The sequence below is a fragment of the Netta rufina genome, assembly GCF_964035555.1.
Source record: "Netta rufina genome assembly, chromosome: 16".
NCBI classification, from domain to species: domain Eukaryota; kingdom Metazoa; phylum Chordata; class Aves; order Anseriformes; family Anatidae; genus Netta; species Netta rufina.
Genome location: NC_140140.1, coordinates 12,585,960 through 12,609,290, shown reverse-complemented (window position 1 = coordinate 12,609,290; position 23,331 = coordinate 12,585,960). Strand labels below are relative to the sequence as shown.

At 40.9% G+C, this 23,331-nt stretch overlaps 1 protein-coding gene across 1 annotated transcript in view; it reads right to left on the bottom strand.

Annotated features, from left to right (window-relative positions):
- Positions 1-22,914, bottom strand: part of CDH4 (cadherin 4) — a 453,649-nt gene extending 430,735 nt beyond the window's left edge. The window contains exons 1-2 of the mRNA XM_084296942.1: positions 22,720-22,914; positions 20,579-20,690 (exon numbers count right to left, since the gene is read on the bottom strand). Of these exons, the coding sequence (XP_084153068.1) occupies positions 20,579-20,690; positions 22,720-22,773 (166 nt within the window). The 5' untranslated portion in view covers positions 22,774-22,914. The remainder of the gene's footprint in view (positions 1-20,578; positions 20,691-22,719) is intronic.
- Between the last annotated feature and the right edge of the window lie 417 nt (positions 22,915-23,331).

The window sequence follows — 23,331 nt, the reverse complement described above, 5'->3', positions numbered from 1 at the left end:
TTCCTTGGCATTTTCTATCCTCCTTCAAGACAGCAAAACGAGACCACTGGAAACTTTCGCTGCTATGGCACCAGCCAGGCTGGCTTCCCACAGCATCACACAGTCAGCTCCGGCTGTCCCTCCGAGCCTGGCAGCCGCGGGCACCACCACCACCTCCCACCTGCCTCCAAATGCACACACTGCCGTAGCTCTTTTATTATTTTCTCCCATTTACATCCATTCATCCTTGAAGAACCCTCATAATTAGTCAAAGCTAGCAGCTGTCTTCCTTCTCCTGCCTCATAGTCCTTTCAAAACAAACAAACACCAGACCTATAAAAGTAAATAAATAAATACTGGACAGATTTTCTTATCAACCTGCTCTGACACAATATCTGAGCAGGAAATTGAACAGTTACCCAAATACATCTCCAATTTGTTTTTATTAATCATTCATTTCAAGAAATAAACTGGGAGACTCCACACATGGCCAGGATCCCACTATGCTGATGCTTTATAAACACAGGTCAGGAAAACTAGAATCTCCACTTCAAAGATTATTTGCAGCTTAATTAAAGATAAAGAGCTAGATACAGAGGAAGACAAGGACACAGTGAGACTATTAGTCAATATGTGTAGGCACATAAACATTAACAATAGGTTTTAATCGCTTGTTTGAAGATACTTCTTTCTGTATGACCTCAATGTCATCACAATGTACATCTGAAAGTGATCAGGATGACTAATATCTGAACAACATTCATCAACACTTCACCATCAACTAGATTTTACAAAAAAGTCCTCATGCTACAATAGAAAACATATCTCAAATCTGCATTTGAGGAAGTAGTTATGAGCAGTATTCATAACTATTCTTCCTCCTTCTGTAAACTTTGATCATGGAGACTTAAGAAATACATTCTACCACTCAGTTTTTTTTTTTGCTTAAATTAGTGAATAAAGATGACAGGAAACTAGTCTAATTAACACAAGCATTTGTTTTTTGAAACTTCTAACAAATTTTAGAAGTCTTTTGCTCAGTATTATGATGATACTCTCCGTTACCAGCCCCAAACAAATATGCACCTTTCTTCTGCCACAGTGACAGTTTTCTCTCCCATTTGTAAAAGGAAGTGAGCTTTCAGCCTCCACAACATCCTTGGCCTCCCATGTGGAAAGCACAGGGCACTCATGAAGTTGAAGGGCAGCAGCACCCCTTCATCCTCTCACTGGCCTCTCAGGTCCCACAGGGTCAGTAGTTTATATTTGGGTAACACACATCTGCTGGCAGTCACTCAAACCAGATTTGCAAAGCTCAAGGGTCAAAGTGTATTTGATTTCACTTGGTAGCTTCCTCCCATGGTAAGTCCTCCACCTGTCCAAAAACAACATCAGGGCTCTTACTCAAATAAATTTGAGTATTTTGGTTTTCTGTCAAACTCCTGTTACTTCCTTCTCCAGTAAGGACTGAAGGGACAATAATTACCAAGATGGACTGCAAAGAAACCCAGTGGATCATGGGACTTTATGACAAAAAGTTTCATACGTGTGGCTAAGCACGTCAAAATGAATCATGACAAACTTTATTAGTGTGCAAAAGACGTGAGCACTGGCATGCCATCAGCCCGAAGCATAAGGCGACAGAGCCCTCACAGCATTGAGCACTTGTGGTAACTGAAGTCTGAAAACATTTCACAGACAGCTGAAATACCAATTTGTATTTAAGCAATATTGAATTACCACAGATCACACAAAACGGGTGATTAGAGCAACACTTCTGTGTTTTGTTGTTGGACTTTTAGTTTCTGCTTTTGATTAAAGGCCATATAATTTTAGTTTTGTATTTGATTAAAAGCCATACAATTTTAACCTACAGAAGCTAGGGAGATTATTCATCTAATGTCATCTTTGGAAGACTGTTTCCCAGTGCTAATAAGGCAATTTAATTAGATGGACAAGCCTTGACAGCAATCCTTTTCCAATACATTTAGTATTGAAATAGGTCTGCATCTTCCAAGATTTACAGAAGAAATCCACTATTCAAGTTAATGGGGAAAAACATCTGAAAGCATTGACTATCCAAAATGTAAGTTCTCGCTTTTCCGATATCATTTGTGCCACACATCACAGCTACAGACAATTACACCAACTGCTGTGGTGAACCCCCCATCACACGTGCGTATGCAGAAAACCTTTGCAGAACTGATTTCACCCTCGGTGTCAGGAAGTCTTGCAGGTCAGCCCAGGAGGACCGGGCACCAGGAGAGTCTCCTGGCAGCACCCTGCAGCAGCACCCAAAACCCCAGGATGGGGCAGAGCTGCTGTGCACGAGGGTGCAGCACAAATTCGGAGCAGCTCAGCCTCTTTCAGAGCATGCACAGTGGAAAAGGACATTCACACGCAGGAAATGTGCAGTAAAGAAATGCACAAAGGTTTGTACTTTCTAAAATTGTGTGGGGAACAAGCCTGCCAGCAGGCTGATGAAACACTTGAGATAAAGTGTAATCAATAGTAGTGCTGTACCTTTAAAAAACAGCAAGTATAATGCGATCAATTCATATCACACTGAACTACCCTAACAGAAATCTGCAACTACAATACGCTAATTTAATGATAATTTATCAAGCGCTCACATTTTCAACTACTGTTGTTCACGGCAGAATGAAGCCTGTGTAAAAATATGTCATGAGTCAATATGGCATTCGACTGAAGAGAAAAGACCCACATCATTAAAATTTTAAGTAAGCCTTCATTAAATAAAATACATGAAATTAGCTCTTTCAAAAGAATTTAATTAGTTAACACATGCAGGTTAAATTTACAATCTGCCATTGTGGTTTCTTAAGCCATTCATTTTCTTAAAGCTTTGTCATAAGAAGGATTTTTTTTTGTTGTTATTATTATTTTTATAATACTGCTGGAAACCATGGTTCCTTTGTGAAAACGACAAAGTATCCCTTGCAAACAGCAAGAAACATTTTCATTGCTACTGTATATGAAGTGCTGCCTTATTAAGGCAATTTCAATCATTTACGCATCTTCATTAAGTCCAAGCTACGGTTCAGCTTTCCACAGGGAGAAGCCTCAATAGCTGCAGAGAAAAGGCAGGACAGCAGATCCTTAAACAGAAGAGAGGAATTGCCAGCTATCTAGCTGGAAATGAAACCTCTGGAAGACCCATCTGCAGTCTCAGTCATTACATATCTCAATATTTATGAGAGCTCTCAGTCCATATATGAAATTTCAATACCTATGAAGAGCTGCAATATTGCAATGTCCACGAAACAAAAACATCGCCAGGTCATTTTGCAAAGCTTCAGGCTATATGTAACACCGAGAGAAGATGAATCAATAAAATGCTATCAGTAAAACAGTTTGATTCCTGCACAGTTAAGCGTATGGCTACTTCTGTATTTCAATCCCCTCAGGTCAATATAATTTTACACAGTTACCCAATTCTCAGCAGTGAAATGATACTGGTGGATGTTTCAGATATTCTGGAGCACTTATTTCTACATGGGGATTAAAAAAAAAAAGTAAAATAAAAATCACTGTTTTCTATCTGGTTCAAAAACTTGTATCTTTAGCACAGTTTTAAACGTGAGAGGTTTTTTACCCTAGCTCCAGTAAATTCATTTACTCTTAACAGTTGACCAGGCCAAATCCTCTCTGTCCAATTCACCCAGCACTAAAATAGGAGTTTGAAAAGAAAAGTAAGTCTAACCTGGCTTTGGGCTTTCATCTAAAGTAAATCTGAAGCGTAAAATAAAATGTAATATTTACCTACTTAAGAAAATTAGCCCATTTAAGCAAATTGAACTATTCAGGAATAAATTCTGCTGTGTTACTCACCATGAGGGCTGAAGAAACTGTAAATGCTACCAACAAAAACCAACTGTATCATGAATACAACATTAACACATACCAAGTAGTTCTTCAATCACACTCTTAACATCTAGCTTCCCATCTGGGTATGCCACAAGACAGCAGCTCAGTTTAATCGGACACCTCCAAAGAGCTCAATTTTTTGCATAAAGAGCAGCAGACAAGTACACTTTCAAAGCTGAAGAAGTAATAATTGTCATTTCTAACAAACTCCTGTACTCCAGAGCAGGGAACGTTTCCAAAGAAGCTCTTTCAGACACAAGTCCCCTTTCCTTGATTTAATTTGACAACATCCCAATGAAACAGGATAATCCTATTATGAGACCAGACAACCAACTTCAGCAAGACAGGACTGTATCCCCAAAACACAAAAATGCCTAATTTTGCTACCAATTACATCTCATCCATTTCTTTTACACCATCTACTCTCCTGTTATTGCTCCTGTAAAACATTTGGTTTCCTTAAGTACTTAAGGAATGTCAGATGTAATATATACTCTGTATATACAGTGCAATTTCCTTACCACAACTCTCTTATTAGGAAATTACATTAAGGCATTTCTAGCATGAATTTTAATTGTTTAAAAGTTAGCAGAAAAGGTCTAATTATTAAGAAACAAGACAAAAATTTATGAAAAGCTGCACTTTTTTTTTTTTTATTTTAATAATTTGTTACATCACCAAAGATTGAAACTTTCCTCCAAAAATGTTTCATAATTGGAAATTCTCATACAGTAAAACTTCAGTGATCTCTGTACTATGCTTTGCTCCTAAATAATGAACTAAACTGTCAAGGACACGTGCAGGAGGCAGGAGCCTTTATATTTTACTAGACGACTAAGCTCATGAAAATCCAACTGCATCAATCCTTCTTTTATTATTATTCTTTCAAACTTCCAAAATCAAATAACTTTCTTGAACTTGGCTAGAGTCTTCTGAATAGAAATTCCACTGGGGAAAGAAGTTTTAGATTAACAGCACAATACACTCAGAAATCAATAGATAAACCCTTTGCTCAGCTACACTACCTGATATTGTGAGACTGGAACTAGGTCTCAGAAAATAGAAATAACTGAAACAACTTTCCTGATCTGTCCATTTTTGTTTTGGAATTGAAACCGGCAACATGAACCTTATTTCTGTACCATACTTAGGGAATTATTGTAATGAAAAATATTCTGACTGTATAATATTTTTTAATCGCAAAAAGACATCCATCTTTGTGTTCAAACCAGGAGAATTGTGTGTGTTTAAGCAACATAGATAACACTGAAAAGCAGTAAGGCAAGTCAAAGATAACCACATGTATGGTGTCCCTGTCTTTTGGATATACTGCAAGTTCGTGAAGTCAGCCAACAATGTGATTAGATACTCAGGCTTGGGAGAAGAGATGGAGTGAAATTTCTAAACCTATTGTGAAAATTCTTTAAGCCTGGTCTCAGCTTCATTTGAACATCTGGATTAGACAGCATCGACTTAAACTGTTCTTTACATTGGAAGCAGGCTGGCTTTTACTTTTTGATCTGTTTGACCTTTTATGCCCTCATTAACAGTGTTGCTTTCTCCATTCACCAGAAAAGAATCCTTTTTGGATTGATCGTGAACACTGGAGGAGCAAGGGTAAATCAAAGCAACATCCATGCTCCACTAAAGAAAGCCTTTTTGCTATGAGCTGCAATCATGAAGCTCAACTGGAGAGCACAGCAGAATATGCACACTTTTTGAATACACGAAGCCAGCACTCATCACTGAGCAGAAAACACTCTTTATTTCTCTATCCATGTGCTGCAGTCACAGACGTACCACATCTCGGCCCTCAAGGATGTGAAAAAGATGCATCCCACAAAGTGCATCCCACTGCCTCACCCCCTTGGTTCAATTCCAACCCCATTCAGAATAGACAAGAAATGTCCCTATACAGAGACACACACACACACACAAAAAGGATTTCCAGGTCCCAAAATTTTGGTGAACCACTCAAACAGCTCTCATGGCACAATCCCCCAAACTCAGGATAACTCAGACAGGATAACTCACTGTGTTACATTCATTAAAAAACTACAGTCTTTATTTATTTTCCTGTAGTTCTGTAAGGCAAATCTAAAGAAACGTTGCCATGACAAACAAATACAGTGGAGTTTTTATACTAACCTGATCCTCATGATATCCCTTCATTCAATTAATGGAACCTTATTTTATTTTGCATCAACCAGAAAATCAAAATATTTTCAACACTGCTGGCATTAGCCTTGTAAAGACACAGATGAATCGAAAAATGCTTTGCAGTGAAGCAGAAGAGCTTTGCACACAGCCAGACCACTCAGATGCCATGGGCTGGGATACCATGTTATAAGACTGTAAAACCATGGCCTGTGGCTCCAGTCCAGCCTGCAGAGTAATTTAATCTAGCTCACAAAGAAATGAGGAAAATGGCCTCTGCTGTGCTGAATCAGCAGTGCTGGAAGCCATGCCACCCTCTATCACTTAGTAAGAGAAAGCTTTGTTTGTAGTGCCAACTCGGTGTAGAGCAACTATTGGGTAAAAGAAAAGACCAGCAGGAATATTATGTGCCAGATTTTCAGTAGATGTAAGTCAGAAGAGTTCCAATGACTTCAGGAGTTGCACTGATTTACATCATTTCAGGATTATAAGGATTTACATCCACTGGAAGTTTCACTTTTTTTTTTTTTTTTTTGTCTTTTAATTAAAAGAACAATGTAGACTTGGCAGTATTATGAGTCTTCAGCGGACCGAGATTCAGGAAGGAAAAAGTTTTGTAAAGCTCAGGGAGAGACAATAAGCCTTTTTTTTTTTTTTTTTTTTTTTTTTTTTTTTTTAGCGTAAAAAGAACTGTGGCTAAATTAAAATTCACAAGACATACTGATGTATAGATCTGAATTTATGTAATATACATGAACACATTCTTCCTCTTTGGACCTACATAAATATAACAATGGCAAAACAAACAAACAAACAAACAAAAAAGCAGAAGAATGAAAACTTTGTTCATTTGATCTGATTATATGCCATGAAAAGTACCAGTACAGATATTGTCCCTATTTATGAGTCACAACTAAGGCCAAAATAAATGCCATGTATTACCTCATTTTATTTTTTTTTCTCCCTACTTTAAGTGCCAAAGAAGTGATTGCCATTGGGATTAGGAAAAAACACATGACTGGAAAAACCAGGGGGTATTGCTTGTCAGGAAACAAGCCAACTGGGTCAAAGTTTGGTTTGCTCCGATTTCTAAATAAACTCATAACTACTACATAATGTCTCAGTGAACTCAGAGCAGTTTCTGTTGCTTATCTACTCAGCTATCAAGGAGAGCTCCATAATAAAACCAAAAAAGCTCTTTATCCAAGACTGAGAGAGCCTCAGAAATGCACACATATCAAATTTATTTCCTCAGCAGAATCACAGGTGACCATGATGAGAAAAGAACAGCAGGCAAGTGAGAATCGTTCTGGTACATGAGATCCTTCGATGGGTAACAGATGTACGTTTTAAGACTGAAAGTGAACAGATCCTTCAGGCACGGCCATGTTAAAAATGACATGCAGTTGCTCTTCACACTATTTCTGTAGCACAATGACCCACTCCAAAGCCAGCTGAGATTTAGAAACACTTCAGATTAGGCTTGTAAAAAAACAACAACAACAACAAAAAACAAACACAGAAGACTGCTTACTAGTGCAGCTTGGCTGATGTGTTACCCAAGAACTTAAAAAAAAATGTTTCAAGAGCTAATTGTTTAAACTCAGGAGCTTAAACTAAAATGTGTCTATATTCAAGAAATGTAGCTTCAATCTGTCATATGTTTTTCAGTACTCATCTCCGAACAGGTGAGTATTAACTCTCCTCCTTCCAATGTCCTAAGTAAAAGTATTCTTCAAAGGTTTAGAATACTATCAGAATATTAGAATTATTCTATTTTATACTTCCTAAGCTATTTACTAGCTAGGGATATATTTAAGTGACATTGATCACATACTAATGGTTTTTGAGCGTGAATTACTGATTTGGGTATATAACCTTTAGTTTTATTTAATGCATTTATTTTTTAGGACAGCTTGCCCTACAACAAACAGTAGGTTCTTGGTGTGTGGATTCCCTGCACATTTTGAGGTGTAGATACATATTGCCATCAGAAACTGGTCACAAGAGACACTTGTGCAGCTGAAAAGTTGAAAAATCAACTTGGTGATAGTTAATAAACTGTGGCAGCAATCTTGTCTTCTCTTTACATCTTTGTAACACCCTCTCTTTCTTGAGTTGTCCAGGCACAACAGGAACCATGGCCCAGCAGGTTTGTGGAGCACCCAGGACTCCTGGCACTCTGCATTGCACACCTCTTCTCTCCATGTCATACCCCACCACCTTCTTTATTTATTTTTTAATATATATATTTTTAATTAAGATCCTACCCCACTCCACAGATGTTTAATTCCCCTCTTACAATTGCTTCGCCAAAAAGATGCTACTGCTGAATTAACAGAACTTTGCTTTGTCATCATGTCTCCCAAGGCAATGAAACTTGCTATGTTCTTATAAAGGTAAAACCAGCTGTGCCACTACTGCTCAATTCTGCTGCTTTTTAACAGGATACAACCAACATTATGTCTCATTACACAGTAGAAAGGGAAAATAAAACTTTGTTTTATTGAAAATGCAAAGAAAAAATATTCTAGTAAAATGCATTGCCTGCATCAAGCTTTAATAAAACACTGCAGTTAATTTCCCACTCACAGAAACTCCTGCACAGACTCAGGCAATGGGTATTCAGTGATCTGTTCAGGATTAAACCCCTCTTTTATGTCTGCAACAAAACCCAACATGTCTAACTGCCCCATACAATCCTTCTTCATGGTTTCTAATCAGCATGGTAAAAACCACACTGTATGACTGGAACAGCTTGCTTATTATCAGGTACAGCAACCAGTCCTTTAATTTTCAATTTCTGTTATGTTTCAGACTCCAAGCAAACAACAAAAATCTCTCTCAGTAAACTTTACACAGAGATAATCAATCTACTATCAAGTTATTTGAACAAGTGTGTAGAGTTTTCGTGATCTGGAGATCACTAAACTTCTCCTCATGATGGTTTCATGTTGTAGTTTGAACACAGTAACAGGAAATCCTTGGGCACAATCCAAATATTTTCAGCAGTTGTCATCCTTGAAGAAGATTGCATCACATGAAGTCTTACCATGACCTATAGTTCTTCCTTTTTCCAAAGAACTGTACACATAGCTTTCTTCATCCCCAACCTGTTCTTCTCTCCACAGAAAAGAAAAATAAATCCAACATCAAAAAGACATTTTTTAATGTCACTTACCCACATTTTTTTATCTTCTACAGAAAATCGAAAAGGAAAAAAAAAAAAAAAAAAGCATAGAATCAAGTGAAAAAGTCTTCATAAAAAGAAAAAGAAATGAAAGAATAATGCACCTCAATAATTCAGGCGCACACACACACACAAAAAAGCTGCTGGAGCTGAGCAAAACAGTTGCCTTTCATGTGTAATTTTGTAAACCTTCTGTTTTCAAGTAAGCTATGCAACCAGCCACTGATAATTAGCCTCCTGAAAGACAAGTAGCAAGGCATGCAGGACCTGAAATGATGACTTTTTCTGATTCCCCAAGGAAGCACTTTCACTGGGGCGAAATACTAGATAAATAATTTTCCATCTTGAAATTCACTAGCCCTATTCTGTTTCCTTCCCCCTGAAGTGAGATGCTTCAGACACAGATCTTATCAGCAGAGGGAGTTTGTGCAGATCTGCATGCATCCAGCTCTTTCCAGTTACCAAAAAAAAAAAAAAGAAAAAAAAAGTACCACACAAAAGCAGAAGTATGAGCAAAAAAACAGGCAAAATTGAAGACACTAAACTGTATAATATTTAAGTGTGGGCTGGGCCTTCTAACAAGCTTAATGAATAATGCAGTTACGATAGAAACAGTGCTGTATCTAACTAGTTCTGCGTAGAGCAAACGCCTTGCCCTCATCTCATCACAAGATCAGACATAAATCACAGGAGTGGAAATGGGACGCTGCAAATCCCCAACCCTTGGTACAGTAAGAACACAGATGATACCCTAAAAATCCACACTCTTTGTATAGGAATAATACTTCCATTTACTCCTCTGGACTTAATTTAATCCTGTTCTTTCAACTCACATTTGGATTAGTAACATATCCTTCAACCAAAATGTCCTTTTCTGAGCAGACCTCACAGGAGCCCGGGGGAAGGCCTGCCTGGGGGACATGTCCTGTAGCCACAGCCAGACCTCTGGTGCTGTCCATCAGCTCCATCAGCTGGGTTGGGGCATTTAAGCAAACAAACTGTAAATGGAGTGTGCCCAATACTGGAATGAGAACTGAAGCACTCCTTCCCCTCCCACAGCAACAGCATGGTATTTAACTTGCATGAATCTATCCCAGGCTTTTAATCTGGGATGTTTTAGATGTAGGAAATTTGAAGATCCCAGTTTTTGTAACTCATGTTACAAACACTAGGAGAATTACTTACAAACTGAGTCGTTTAGATTTAGCTGTGTTCCTACAGATTGCAAACAAATGATTTAAAGACATAAAAGGCTCAGATTACAAATCACTATTGTAATTTTAGTTAGTTCAATAACTATACCCAGAACATAAGTTTCAATGGTTCATGGCCGAAGCAGAAGGCTATATCACATGGGCTCAGCAACAGTCTGTTTGGAACTGGTTTTGCTCACTGCTTTTATTAACAGAACAGATAAAGGAATGCAGCATATGTTTGTTGCATCCATGAGTGATATGAAAACAGGGTGTAACTGCAGCTCTGTTGGAGGTCAAGAATAGAATTGAAAACAATCCTAAAGACAGAGATCAGACTGATTAAAAAAAAATAAAATAAAATGATGCAATTCAATGGAAGAGCAGCAAGGTAACCCAATTCAGGAGGATTAATCAACTGTGCACATAGAAAATAACTGGGTAGGCAGCAGTTCTTCAAAAATGATGTGGGAGGTTATACTGGATCACAAGCTGAACATGAGTCAACAGTGCCATACTGTTAAAAAAAATCCTCATATAAGATAAATCAACTGGAATATTGCCTGCAAAACAGGTGAAGTAATCATCCTTGTCTGGTCAGCACTGCAAGGCTTGGCTGGCACAGTCAGGTCAACTCGGGTCATCGTGCTAGCAGCAAAGATGAGGGCTCAGAGGAGGGAGCCCAGGCACAACACATGAAATGGAACAAGTAAATGGGCCAGCCTACAGAAGCTGAGAAGAAAACATTTTTAAGTGTGTTGAAAAAAGAAACGAACAAAAAAACAACAACAAAAACCAACAACTCTTCTACATGTATGATGAATATGACAAATCACTATGGGTTTAAATCGTATTAAGAGACTTTCAGTCTAAATGTGAAGGAAAGAGAAGGAAGCAATACAGTGTAATGGCTGGGGTCACCTTTGAGGCCATGCTGAGGACCACCTGATTACAAAGCAGCGTGCTTAACAAGACTTCCTCATGAACTCTTCTGAGCCCATGAAACACCCCAGAACAGACAGCAACTAGCACGAGCAGGCTCAGGTAGCATCACAGACAGTTCTCAGTGAAATCAGTGAGACTTTGTGAGGATGCTCTGTGGTCACACAAAACTGCATGGCAGCTAGTTCTCAACCACTCAGGGCTAATTTATACAGGGTCATCTATTAACAATTGCTTTGATCATACTGGGAACAAAGAGGTTATTAAATTTTATGCTTTAAATTAGTCCTAATTTGCACTTATTGAAGTGCATCCATTTCTTTATTTTCTAAGAACCTCGTAAGCTCATTTGTTGATGTTTTAACTTCATATACCAAGAATCCCAACATATTTTTCCTGCTAAATGGTGAGTAAAAAAATGTTTATTTCACTGACCTGCCTTTTATGATTCTCTAGACATGAACTGACAGAAGGAGCTGATACACAGCTTTCTCTAGAACAATTTTTGTAATCTCGACAATTTATCTTCGGATAATTGCTATATTCATTATTATTTTAAAGACAATTTTGTTTAATAAGGATTGAAATTGCTACTAGAAAAACTCAGTATAACAAAATATTAGACTAAAAGTAATTTTTATGACTAATCTATGAACTGCTACGAAATTGTGATTTATAATAGGCATAGTAATAGCCTTAATGATTGCAGTGCTTCCGGGTATCAATGAAACGCACAGATTGGCTCATTTCAAAGCAGAAAGGGCATTTTTTTTCTGCTTCATGGGTGGCCCATACATATCTTCAGGGTCCTTGGAGGAGCTTCCAACATTCCCACTGTGCGTTCCACATACTGGCTGCTATTACTATGCTAATGTTAATAGGCTGTAGTATATATGACCCTCTGAGCAGCAGCGTAACTAGCAGAGTGCTGAATTACTGCCACTGGCTCTCTATTACAAAATGCTGGCAACTGGTGAGGAACAGTGGCAGGAAAGTAGTGAGGGCAAAGCAAAAATAATTAAATTTTTGTATTGGAAGGGAGCAGAAAGCAGGAATCTAAACAGGCAGGCAAAAAGAGAATCTGGAGCCTGGGGTCATAAGGCACAGGGCAGCAAGAGCGGCTGGAAGTCTCCATTTCCAATGACAGTGCAGCCCATATGCCAGAACATTTGCTCCTTCTCTCTCCCTCTGTGCAATTACAATTCAAAATTAATAAATAAATTAGGGACAATGAATATAAGCAAGATAAATCACAAAGCCTGTGGCAAAAAAGAAATCTTGTTCAACCCAACTATTTTTTATGTTGCAGGAAAACTCACTTGGGAAAGATTCTGCTGAAAGAAGAGAAGCAGCCAGTACTAATGACAAATATTTTGGGAAAACAGAAACTCCATATGTTCTCCTTTTATTCTACTAAAAATAAAGAGGAAATCAAGAGCTTTTTGAATTTAAGTGTAACATTTCCTTATGCCGGGAGACAAACTATGCCTGAGTTAAGTCTGGACATTAATGGAAGCAAATCGCAGAATAGTGGTCCCTGGTGTTTCAATTATTCTCTCTTTAGAAGTTAGGCTTCCAAGAAGCTACAGAAACACCATTTCCCTGTAAGAATCATTTTTTTGCAGACTGTTGCAATGTTTTTCTTTAAAGCTATTTGATCTATATTTGTGGAAAAGCTCAGTTTACCACTCTAACTTTTCATATACTCACCTGTGAAGTGTTTCATGGAACCAAGGCATGTTGAGGCTGGAAGCACCTCTGGAGAGCACCTGGTCCCACATCCTGCTCAGCAGAGGGTCAGCTAGAGCAGGTTGCAGGACTCTATCCAGCTGGATTCTGCACATCTCCAAGCACGGAGATTCCACAACCTCTCCAATTAACCTGTTCCAGTATTTAATGACCCTTGAACCAAAAGTTTTTTCTTCTGTTTAAATGGAAATTCCTGATTTTCAGTTTGCCCCTTTTTTCTTCTGCCCTTTCTCTGTGTATCACTGAGAAGAACCCAGCTCTGTCGACCTTACACTGTGCCAGGAGGTATTCATATGAAATTATATGAAATATGAGATTATATGAAATCTTCTAAAGACTTATCTTCTCCACACTAAACAATCCCAGCTTGCTCAGCCTCTCCTTGCAGAAATACTAATAAATAAATAGTTAAACAAAATATCAAAACCAAATCTCACTGTAATCTCAGCCATAAGAGAAACATCTGTTGGCACAGCTGGCCCATGACACTTCTGATCTTTACCTGAAAAAACAAAGTCTGGAGGGTCACTTAATCACAAAAAGGAAAATTGAATGTGAAGCAGAATGGTCTTCATCTAGTGCATACAAGTCTTACATACACTAAATCCAGGTACAGTTTGAGTCCATCCAGCCAGCATAAATTCCTATTTCAGGCCCGCGGGGACAGTCTCTGGTCCCTGGTAAAGGCTCTTAATTTCCTTGTCAAACCATTCCAAACTACAGTTCCAAATCGCAAATACTAGTCTTTTTCAATTATTGCTTTCTGGCCTTTGCTCTTACTCTTACCATTTATGTAAAAAAATATTTAAAAAAAAAGAAAAAAGGAGTTGCACTATTCCGCATATACCTGTAGCCTCAAATTGAAGAGAAATATCTCTCTTTCCCTTTATTATTCAAATTCATTTTATGAGATGAAAAAATATTAAAGAGTAAATTTCTAATGAAATCCTATCCTCTGTACTTTAAATCTATTCCTACTCGTTAAATGAGACACTTTAGTACTATCTAAATTACTACAATATTCTGTGGGCTATGCACATGGCCCAGGCTACTGTAGAACTAAGTAGTTCACAATCTTTAGTTTGCAATGAAATAAGCTACCTCTAGAAAAATATTATGTTCATTTTCAGAGAGAAAATTAAGGCAGAAAGAGGCTTGCACGTAAATATCAATGAAATTAGGCTATAAGAACTGGCATTAGGTCAACGAAAATTAAGAAAGAAAATATTTCATTGCTAGAATAAATAATCTGCATTTACCACATGCAGAAACAGAGTTTCCAGAATGCTTTCAGCATCTGCCCAGTAAGATCAGAGCTCGCAAGCTCTGTCAGCAGCAGTCAGCTTCTGAACACAGAAGTGACTTTGAAATTAACATTTTCTAACCTTAAGAGACCTCATCTTATTGGTCTGGACTTCAAAACAATAGGTATTTCACAATAAACAACAAATTTATACCATTCCAGGCATGGCTTATTTCCTAACAGCCTAAGCATAAAAAAATAAATTATTCATTAGAAATTGTTGTTTCATTTTCTTCCTTAATATCTGTTTGTTCAGAGTGCCTAATTTGAAGCAGCTCAATCCTTCAGACAAACTTCCCCCCACCCACCAAAAAAAAAAAAAAAGGAAAAAAAGAAAGGAAAGAAAGAAAAAAGAAGCTCTGAGTCTGTTTTTGGAGAAGCAGATTTATTCAGATAAAAATCAGTTGCCTTTCCAGAATGCAGAAAAAAGTAATTTTACTTGGGTTTGAGGAATTTGGTTCAAAGCTCTGAACTAGAAAGCAATATATACAGTTATTAAACAGCGTAAGGGGATTAACTCTACAGAGTGTTATTGACTACTCTGGTCTCATTAACTGGCATTTTATTTAGATAAAAATGTCAAGTTAAACATCATATTTTTGCGTCAGAAGTTAGATCTGAAGAATAACGTTACAAATGAATATGCATCAGCAGCTCCCCAGTCTACAGCAGCTCTTTCTGGGGTCTCCCCTGAAATTCATGATTGAAGTTGTGATTTTCATTTGCTACACGCCCATCAAGAGAAACTGCTTTAAAAAGAAGTTGTCCTGTGGAATGGGAGAAGGGTTTCTGAGAAGCAGCTTCACTCAAGCATGTACGAGCTTAGCGCAGAAAGCTGGTGTCTCTCTGCCTTTTTCCTCCAAGAAGGGAATGAAGAAAGGTTAGGGAAAGAGGCCCAGGTTCCCGGTGGACTTATGCCTGCTTACAGATTTTATTATGAAACTGTGAAGCTAATTATGTGTATGATAACTTCAGTAACTACTTTTCATGCAGAATCACAGACCAGAAAATAAAGAAAACATGAATGGAAAAGCCTCCCTTTTAAACTTGGAGCAGCTCACAGAAGGCACTGGATGCGGCAGCAGGCTGAAGCCAAACCTCCTAGCATGGACCAAGTGACCCCTCAGGGTGTTCCAAGCCCTCCTGAACACTGACACAAGCCCTAGCAGTCCTCACAGCCCGTGCTCCCTAAAAATGTCCACACAACACCAAAAGGCACTCTGAAAACGGAGGCATAACAGAGCACCTGCTTACCAGCGGGGCACTGTGGCCACCAGCATGGGGCATCCTCCCAGCCATGCTCCAAAGGCCTTTAGGAGCCAAGCTCCCACCACAGTTAACCACAGTCAGGTACCTCTCTATTTTTTGGATTCTACATCCAAGAAGTGGGAAACCATGCATATAAAAATGGGCAAACATCCTCATTAGCCAATTCACGTGTCGGAGCCATGCAGTACTGCAGCTGCATGCTCCCAGTTGATACCCCCAGTCAATCTTTGGCACTTGCTAGGTTTGCATTTGTTACGACAAGGGCATGCTCCTTCCTTCAGGGCATTTTGCTGACGTATCAGCATTCCTCCTAAGATACCTACCTACCCATAACACTCTTTCTCAGGGCCCAGACTTCATGTATGCAGTAGTATTTTGTGGCTGTGTGATTATCTTCAAGTAGATCTGTTGGTCTGTTTCACTGGTACTCCACAGGACACACTGTTTCCAGTATCATCTTTGCCACAACAATGCAGCACATTTACCTCCAGAAGGAGGTACAGCACATATCCCTGCAGCTACTGCTAAATGAATCACTAGCAACCAGCCTCAAACACAGCTTGCAAAGGTTTTTTCAGGTTCCACCACTATTCCCACACACCCCTTCTTTTAATTGAAGGTTTGCTTTTAGACGATCAAATGAAGACTGGGGTGTTGGGTCTAGCTGCTCTATACTTCCTAAACAGCATTCACAGCCTTCTTAAGTTTTACGGCTGGAGGTGATAAGGGTTGAACAAAGTGGAGGTTTTGAAGCCTCTGTGGGGAAAATAAAAGGCTTCCATGCTGAATTCATATGAAAAAACACACGTATTTCAGTAAAATGTATATATTTATTTGTTTTTAACCAAGTGGTATGTCACTGAAAACCCTTGTGTCGAAACAATTATGTTTTTATACATTTGCCTGAAGTTTGGCTACCTTTGGTTTCACACACTCGCTTAAAGCAGCACATGCTGGCACAGTTTATTCATCTTCCTGTATGAAAATAAACTGTGCTTCCACACGCTTTTACCCAAACGTAGCTGCCTACACAAGCAAAGTTGTTCTGTATAGGCACTATTTCGGATGGGCAACAGAAACATGAATCACTGCAGATGAAGAGATGCAAAGAAAAACAAAAAAGGGGCCGTATGTCTCAACTGCTTACGTTGTCTTCTTGGCTGTAGGGAAAGCTATGACATGCATGTTAGTAATGTTGTTTAGCTGTATTTCTGGAAGGTGATCGGGGATAACTGTGACGGTACTAGGCTATAAAAATAATGCAGTTAACTGTGTGATGTCATTACACCTACTGTTAGTAGTACTGTTAGTGACCAATGTCAAGAAATTTTGAAATTCTAGTTTTGAAAATGTTATTTTTTGAATTATAATATTTAAAAATCTTCGAAAATGGCATTAATCCTGTACCAACAGTATAATTCCCCTTAGATCATGCTGCATACCAGTTCCAGAATCCTACTTCTTATTTTTCTTTCCCTATGAGACCACCTGGTCACCGTTCCCACTCACCTGAGCATCAGCTCAGGGACCAGATCCCCTGAGTCAGTCTTGAACTGTCTTCAGTGCAGTACTGCATGTCTTTGCTCCTCCCCTTCCCCCCGGGACCAATGTTCTCACCACTTTAAGTTAACATTAATAATTAACAAAGAGAAAAAGATACCCACACTGTAATTGTCCTCTGTCATACAGCAGCTTTGAGATTTTTCCTAAGGCTAAGGAAGAAAATAATCAACCAACCTTTTAAACATTATCATGCATCAGTGATTACTCCAAGTTTATTATTCTTCAAACAAAAACAATGACAAAAATCAACTGATTATATTTCACTAACTTTTATTAGGAGATGGCATTTCAGAGGAAGGTACAGACTTCACAAATTGTCTTAGCTAATATCCCATCATCAGGCTACAATGTTTGGCAGTGATGTGTAGTATGTGGCATTTGTGGCCCTATTGGGGAAAACTATTTTAAGTCTAATTAACATGAAATTTTTAGAATGCAAATGCTTTTCATTTATACATAAAACAAAATGCCATGACATTTCTTCCATCCATTTATCATAAACAAGTTAATTACTGTGTAACAAATAGCTCCTGCTAGAATCTGTATGTTTTGAGGATGTTAGAGAGCTGACTCAGGCAAATAAGATGAACCACAAAGTAGTAGTTAATAGCTTATGGCATACTTATAATAAAACAATGACTCTGTAAAAGCTCTTGTTGTCAAATTAAGGCTAAGCTATTTCCATTGGAATAAGTCAATTATAAGCAGCCATTATCTGTTTAAACTTGATTCAAACCTAGAATACTTTACACACTTTTATTTTGATACATTCATAACACTGCATACATTTAAGAGCTGGATATTATAAAGCTTAAAAGGGAAATGCTTGCTTTATTGCCACACAGTTTATCCCCGAGCAATGTAGCATCTAAACTTCTTGACACTGGCTGAGGTTGATCGCTGTGCTGAGGGCTACATCCTACATAATTTCTGATGAACAAATCCTTGGGCAGTATAAACTGTCCCAGGACTCCTCATACCTCTTTCTGAAGGACAAAGTGAGGCTTACACAGAATACAGATTTTGTGTTTGCTGGAATCCCCTGAAAACAATTTGAACTATGCACACACTTTTTCCCCAAACCCGTAAAATCATTGACAGGTGAATCCCTACCTACTTTTTTTTTCCTCCAGGCAAACAGTCCCATTTGGCCTGAAGATGAATTACTGAATGCTGATGAATAAGATGGTGGTAGCTGGCAGCAGAGCTTTGCGTGGTAAGATGGTGTGAAACAGTACATATGTCAATCTATCAAACATGTTAATGTAAGCAATCTGAACCCATTTTTGGTCTGATCTATTGTACAATACTTCACCCAGATGGAAGAAAGAGATAAACATTTTATGCTTCAGACATATCAAGTGTTAGGAAGTAAAATTAAACCTAAACTGGAAAACTACCAATTTTACATGCTAGAGTATATATAAAGAACAACACAAGCACGAAGAATTTTTATGCAGCAGATTTTCTCCCCCATTATTGTACAAGTTAATTAGATATATTTGTTTCCTATGATAAATAGCAGCATGTATTTGACTGCTGATTAGAAGGTGTAAAGATGATAGCTTACTTATTAGCAAACACAGCATTTGCACTTTTTTCTTTCTCCTTCAGTTGACAAAATTCTTATAAATCATGTAACTAGTGAGAATGTTATCAGGACATGAGTCCTCCAAGTGGCGCATGCGTACATAATATTTGGAGGGCCAGTTCAGCCCTAAATGAATGGCAGTTTTGCCATGACTAATATAAAACTACAACTGGACCCCAAGGATAAAATTAGCATTCATTAAATATATACTTTCATTCAAATCAACTTGACAGCCTATCTAAACATAATTTCATATTTAAAGATAATCAGTTGCAGCTGAAATGAAATGACAGCCACTATGCTGTCATTGCTAGCTAACTCCTCTAAACAGACCTTCTGCTCCATACCTATTGCCCAGCTACATAAACATGCAGCACAATATATTGAGCGCTAAACCGCAAAAAAACTACTTCTTCAGGCACATATTAATGACATGATTTCCTAGTCTTTGAAGTACTCTGTATATCAAATGATTTTCAAAGCTAAAATGTGTGAAATATACTCAGTTTACAAACTGACCTGGAAGGCCATACTATTTATAAGTTTGGGAAAAATTGCTACTAAATATGTAAATAATTGGTACTAGGTCTCTAATATTTTACTATTTTGTTATATTCTTAGGTTTGTCTATGTCCAGTCCATAGCTTCTCAACTAAAAATAAACTCACAAACATCTCCTAGCTTATGCCAGGCCAGTCAAGAGAATTCCTAAACAGCAAAACAAAGACAGTCAAGCTTAGAAACATAACTGATTGCCAACTCATGTAGAGAAAAAGCATCCAGTCCTGGATTCCGCTGAAGCCAGAAAGAATACAACTCCCCCTCTCCCTAGAAAATCAAAGTAACAGAGCAGGTGTTTGCTCTGGAGGAAGACAGAAATCCCAGCTTTCTGGCAGAGGAATATGCATGTGAGTAAATGTTCTCAGGAGAAAGTAGCAAAGGGTTTATAACCCCTTGTGTAGAGTACCAAAACCTGTTGTGCTCCTCAATTCCTGCAGTGTACTATGTTTTCAGAACTGCTGCAGCATCCACTAGTGGTTAGTGATTTAACTTAAAGGGGGCCAAGGAGGGGGGTGGGGATTTTGCTCTTCAAAAATCCGCTTCAGAGTAAAACCATGATTTTCTGCATCATGCAAATACAAAGTTTAATTATTTTTAACTTGAAAGAGAGACAGATCAATACACCGGATAATCTATTGTTATTTAGATTACGAAGACGTCTCAGAGTTTACAATCACAAAAGTGGTTATAATCCTGCAATTACTATAAAGCTAATTGGTAGTTTCTTTTTGCCTGTGTTTTCATGTTGTCAGTGGGGCAGTAATGAAAATGAATGCCACATTTGTGGACAGAATGTCTGTAGGCTTGTTTACCACATTTCCAACAACAACGTCTGCTTTATCATGCATTTCAAAGCAGAGATAATTTAAGGATCTCTGAATTTCATACATAAAAATACTTTCTAAAATATCAAATGTAGAGTCCCTTCAGACAGGGTGGGAGTGCGAGACTTAAAAGTGAAGTGATGACCTCGCATACTATAGGCAAACATCCACCTGAAGCAGACAGCACGTGGACTTCGAATGATTCATCTGTATTCAAAACTGTGCTCAGGTAAACCACTTAGTGTTTCATCCTCCTACAAACATAATTCTGCAGACAATTTCACCATCAAACCCAGCATCTTTAAGTCTCCTTTCACCTCCCCAAAACACAGTTATTGCAGCACCCATTAAGCATTTTATTCCACTTACCTTTCAGTAGCTTCTGCCCTTCCATGATACTTTGGGAGACGAATGCTGTGTAGTCTTCTTCTGAAAAGCCAGGCTTGCATGTGGCTCTAACTGTAAGATCCCCATCGCGTGCCTGCAAAATCAAAGCAAGAAAAGCACACACCATGACTTCTGTGGTTTGGTACAACGCCTTGTGCCCAATGACTATGTGTTTAGGCACGGGCAAATGTGAACAGTAAAGCAGTGTGCAAGTAGAAAACATTTATGTTAAAGTGCCTATCTGTTGGACAGGATCCATACTGTAGCTGCAAAAATAAAATGGGCCAGAAAATAGTTGCCTGAGTACAATAGAAATCATTGTTTGTAGGAAGGCTGGGATACTGGGCACTGTCAGAAGAGGGGAGGAAACAAAGAGCAGCAATTCATCAACGCGAGCAGCGCTTACACTGGAGCCACGCAAAGGCCTTATGTTGCAACACCCAAATCACCCGAGTTTTGCTATTGAGAAACTGGGCAAGGCCCCGGCCTGGAGGAGGAGAAGCACCCCCAGCTCGCAGCAGCCTCTGCAGCTCACAGCCTCCTAAAGCCCCCTCGCTTCCCCTGCAGCAGCCCCTGAGCTTCTGCCGGCTGCTGCCCTGTGACCCCCCAGGCTCTACACTTGCCCAGGCTGCAGGGAGGGATGGAGGGGAGCCCAATTAAAACCTAGCAATTAGCGCAGCCCCTTGCACATCCTGCAGGGGTCCAGGGGCAGCGCTCAGCTGCTCCGTTCTGACTTTGTACCATGCAGCCAGGGACAGCCCCTGCCACAGGGACAGGCTTGCCTGGCCGCAGCGGTCGGGGCTCCTTGGGATGGGGACACCCACCCCAAGCAAGGAGGGTCCAGACTTCCAGCTTCCAGCTCCCTGGAAGCACACCAGCCTGCGATCCACACCAGGTGATTTATGCACAAGCAAGTGCTGGTGGCGAGGGATTTCTAGCGGTGCTGGGCTGTCAGCTGGGCTAGCCAAAGCATCGCTTTGCGATGCCGGCTGCGCTCCAGACTCCTCCGGTCCCAGCAGGGCAGGATGAAGCCCGAGGTCCAGGAGAGCCACTTCCCAGAGAAAGTGCAACTCCGGGCGCCCACCCGCATCCCCCAGGCTGCCGACACGCTCTTGGGCACAGACATCGCAGCGTTACGGAGCCAGGAGGGAGGAGAAGCGGAGGGTCCTTTCGGACGAGCTTAGTAAGCAGAACGCAAGCCAACGGACTCTGCTAAAAAATCACGCCCGGGAGACGGATGCCAGCTACTGCATGGGAAGTGCAAGAAAGCAGCGGCTCTGGGGACTCTGACCGTCGCTGGCAAGACGTTGCAATTAGGAAACATTTCAAAGGGGCTGGCTGAAGATAACAAGCTCCGGATCGGAGATCAGCCCGTTGCCGTAACAGCGCTCGCTAGCCGGGAGCGCATCGGGGCCGCTCCTGCGCACCCAGCCCCTCCCCGGGGCTCAGGCTCGGGACATCGCCGACCCAACTCGGCGCTGGGGGATTTAAACATGAAAATAAGCGGCTCCTGTCCCTGCCGCCAGCCCATGCACGGCGCGGAGCAGCGGCCCCGCTCGCACCGTGACACCGCGGGCAGGCACCCGGTGATGCTCCGCAGCCAGCCCCTCACCAGGGGGAGGGAATAGAAAAATAAATAAATAATAACAATAATTAAAAAAAAAAAAAAAAACACGGAAAAAAAAATAAAAATAAAGAATAACCAACAAACTTTTCAGCCCGTCACACGCTTCAGGCCCCCTGGGGGCGTCGAGGGGCGCAGGAAAATAAAAGTTGGCGGCGGAGCGGGGCGGGCAGCGCGGATGCTCGCTCCCCGCAAGTTCAGGCGGCGCCGCGCAGCGCGGAGGGCAAGTTTCGCCGGCACCGCGGAGGTAACGGGCTTCGGGCGAGCGATGGCGCTGAAAATAATCACTGCAAAGAACATATATATATATAAAATTAAATAAATGAACGCATGGGTAAAAGGGAAGGGAGAGCCCGGGCAAGCTGCCGAGACGCCGCTCCCCTCCCGGCGACCCCGAGCCCGAAGTTGCTGCGGATGCTGAGGGCTGGGGGCGGCAGCCCGGGGGGGAGACGCGGGGAGCGCCGGTCACCCCAAAACCTCCCCGGGGCGCCCCACTTACCGCCGCCGAGCCCCAGACGAGCAGCACCAGCAGCAGCCGCGAGCCGGTCCTCATCGCCCCGGCGGCGCCCGCCCGCCGGGCTGTGGCGGTGCGGCTGGCCGCCCCGTGCCGCGCGGTGCCGGGGACAGCGGCTTGGCTCGGCTCGGCTCGGCTCGGCTCGGCTCCGCTCGGCTCGCCGCGATCGCGCCCCGCTCCTGCCGCCGCCGCCGCCGCCGCCGCTGAGCGCCCGCTCCGGGCTGCAGGTGAAGCGCTCGCTGCGCGCCGCCGCTGCCGCCGCCGCCAGGCCCCGCCCCCCGGCCCCGCGGGCACGCGCCGCCTTAAAGCGGCAGGCACCGCCCCGCCGCCTGGCGGGGTGAGGAGGCGGGTGTGGTAGTGGGGGTTCTGGTTCTGGTTCTGGTTCTGGTTCTGGTTCTGGTTCTGGTTCTGGTTCTGGTTCTGGTTCTGGTTCTGGTCCTGGTTCTGGACCTGGTCCAGGTCCAGGTCCTGGTCCTGAACTTGCCCATGCTTTGTGGAGCTCTGCAAGCACACAGGGACAGCCAGCAAGAAAGCTCAGGGAAAAAAAACTGACAGAAAAGCTAGAGTATGTAGGCAAAATAACAGCATATCTGAGGG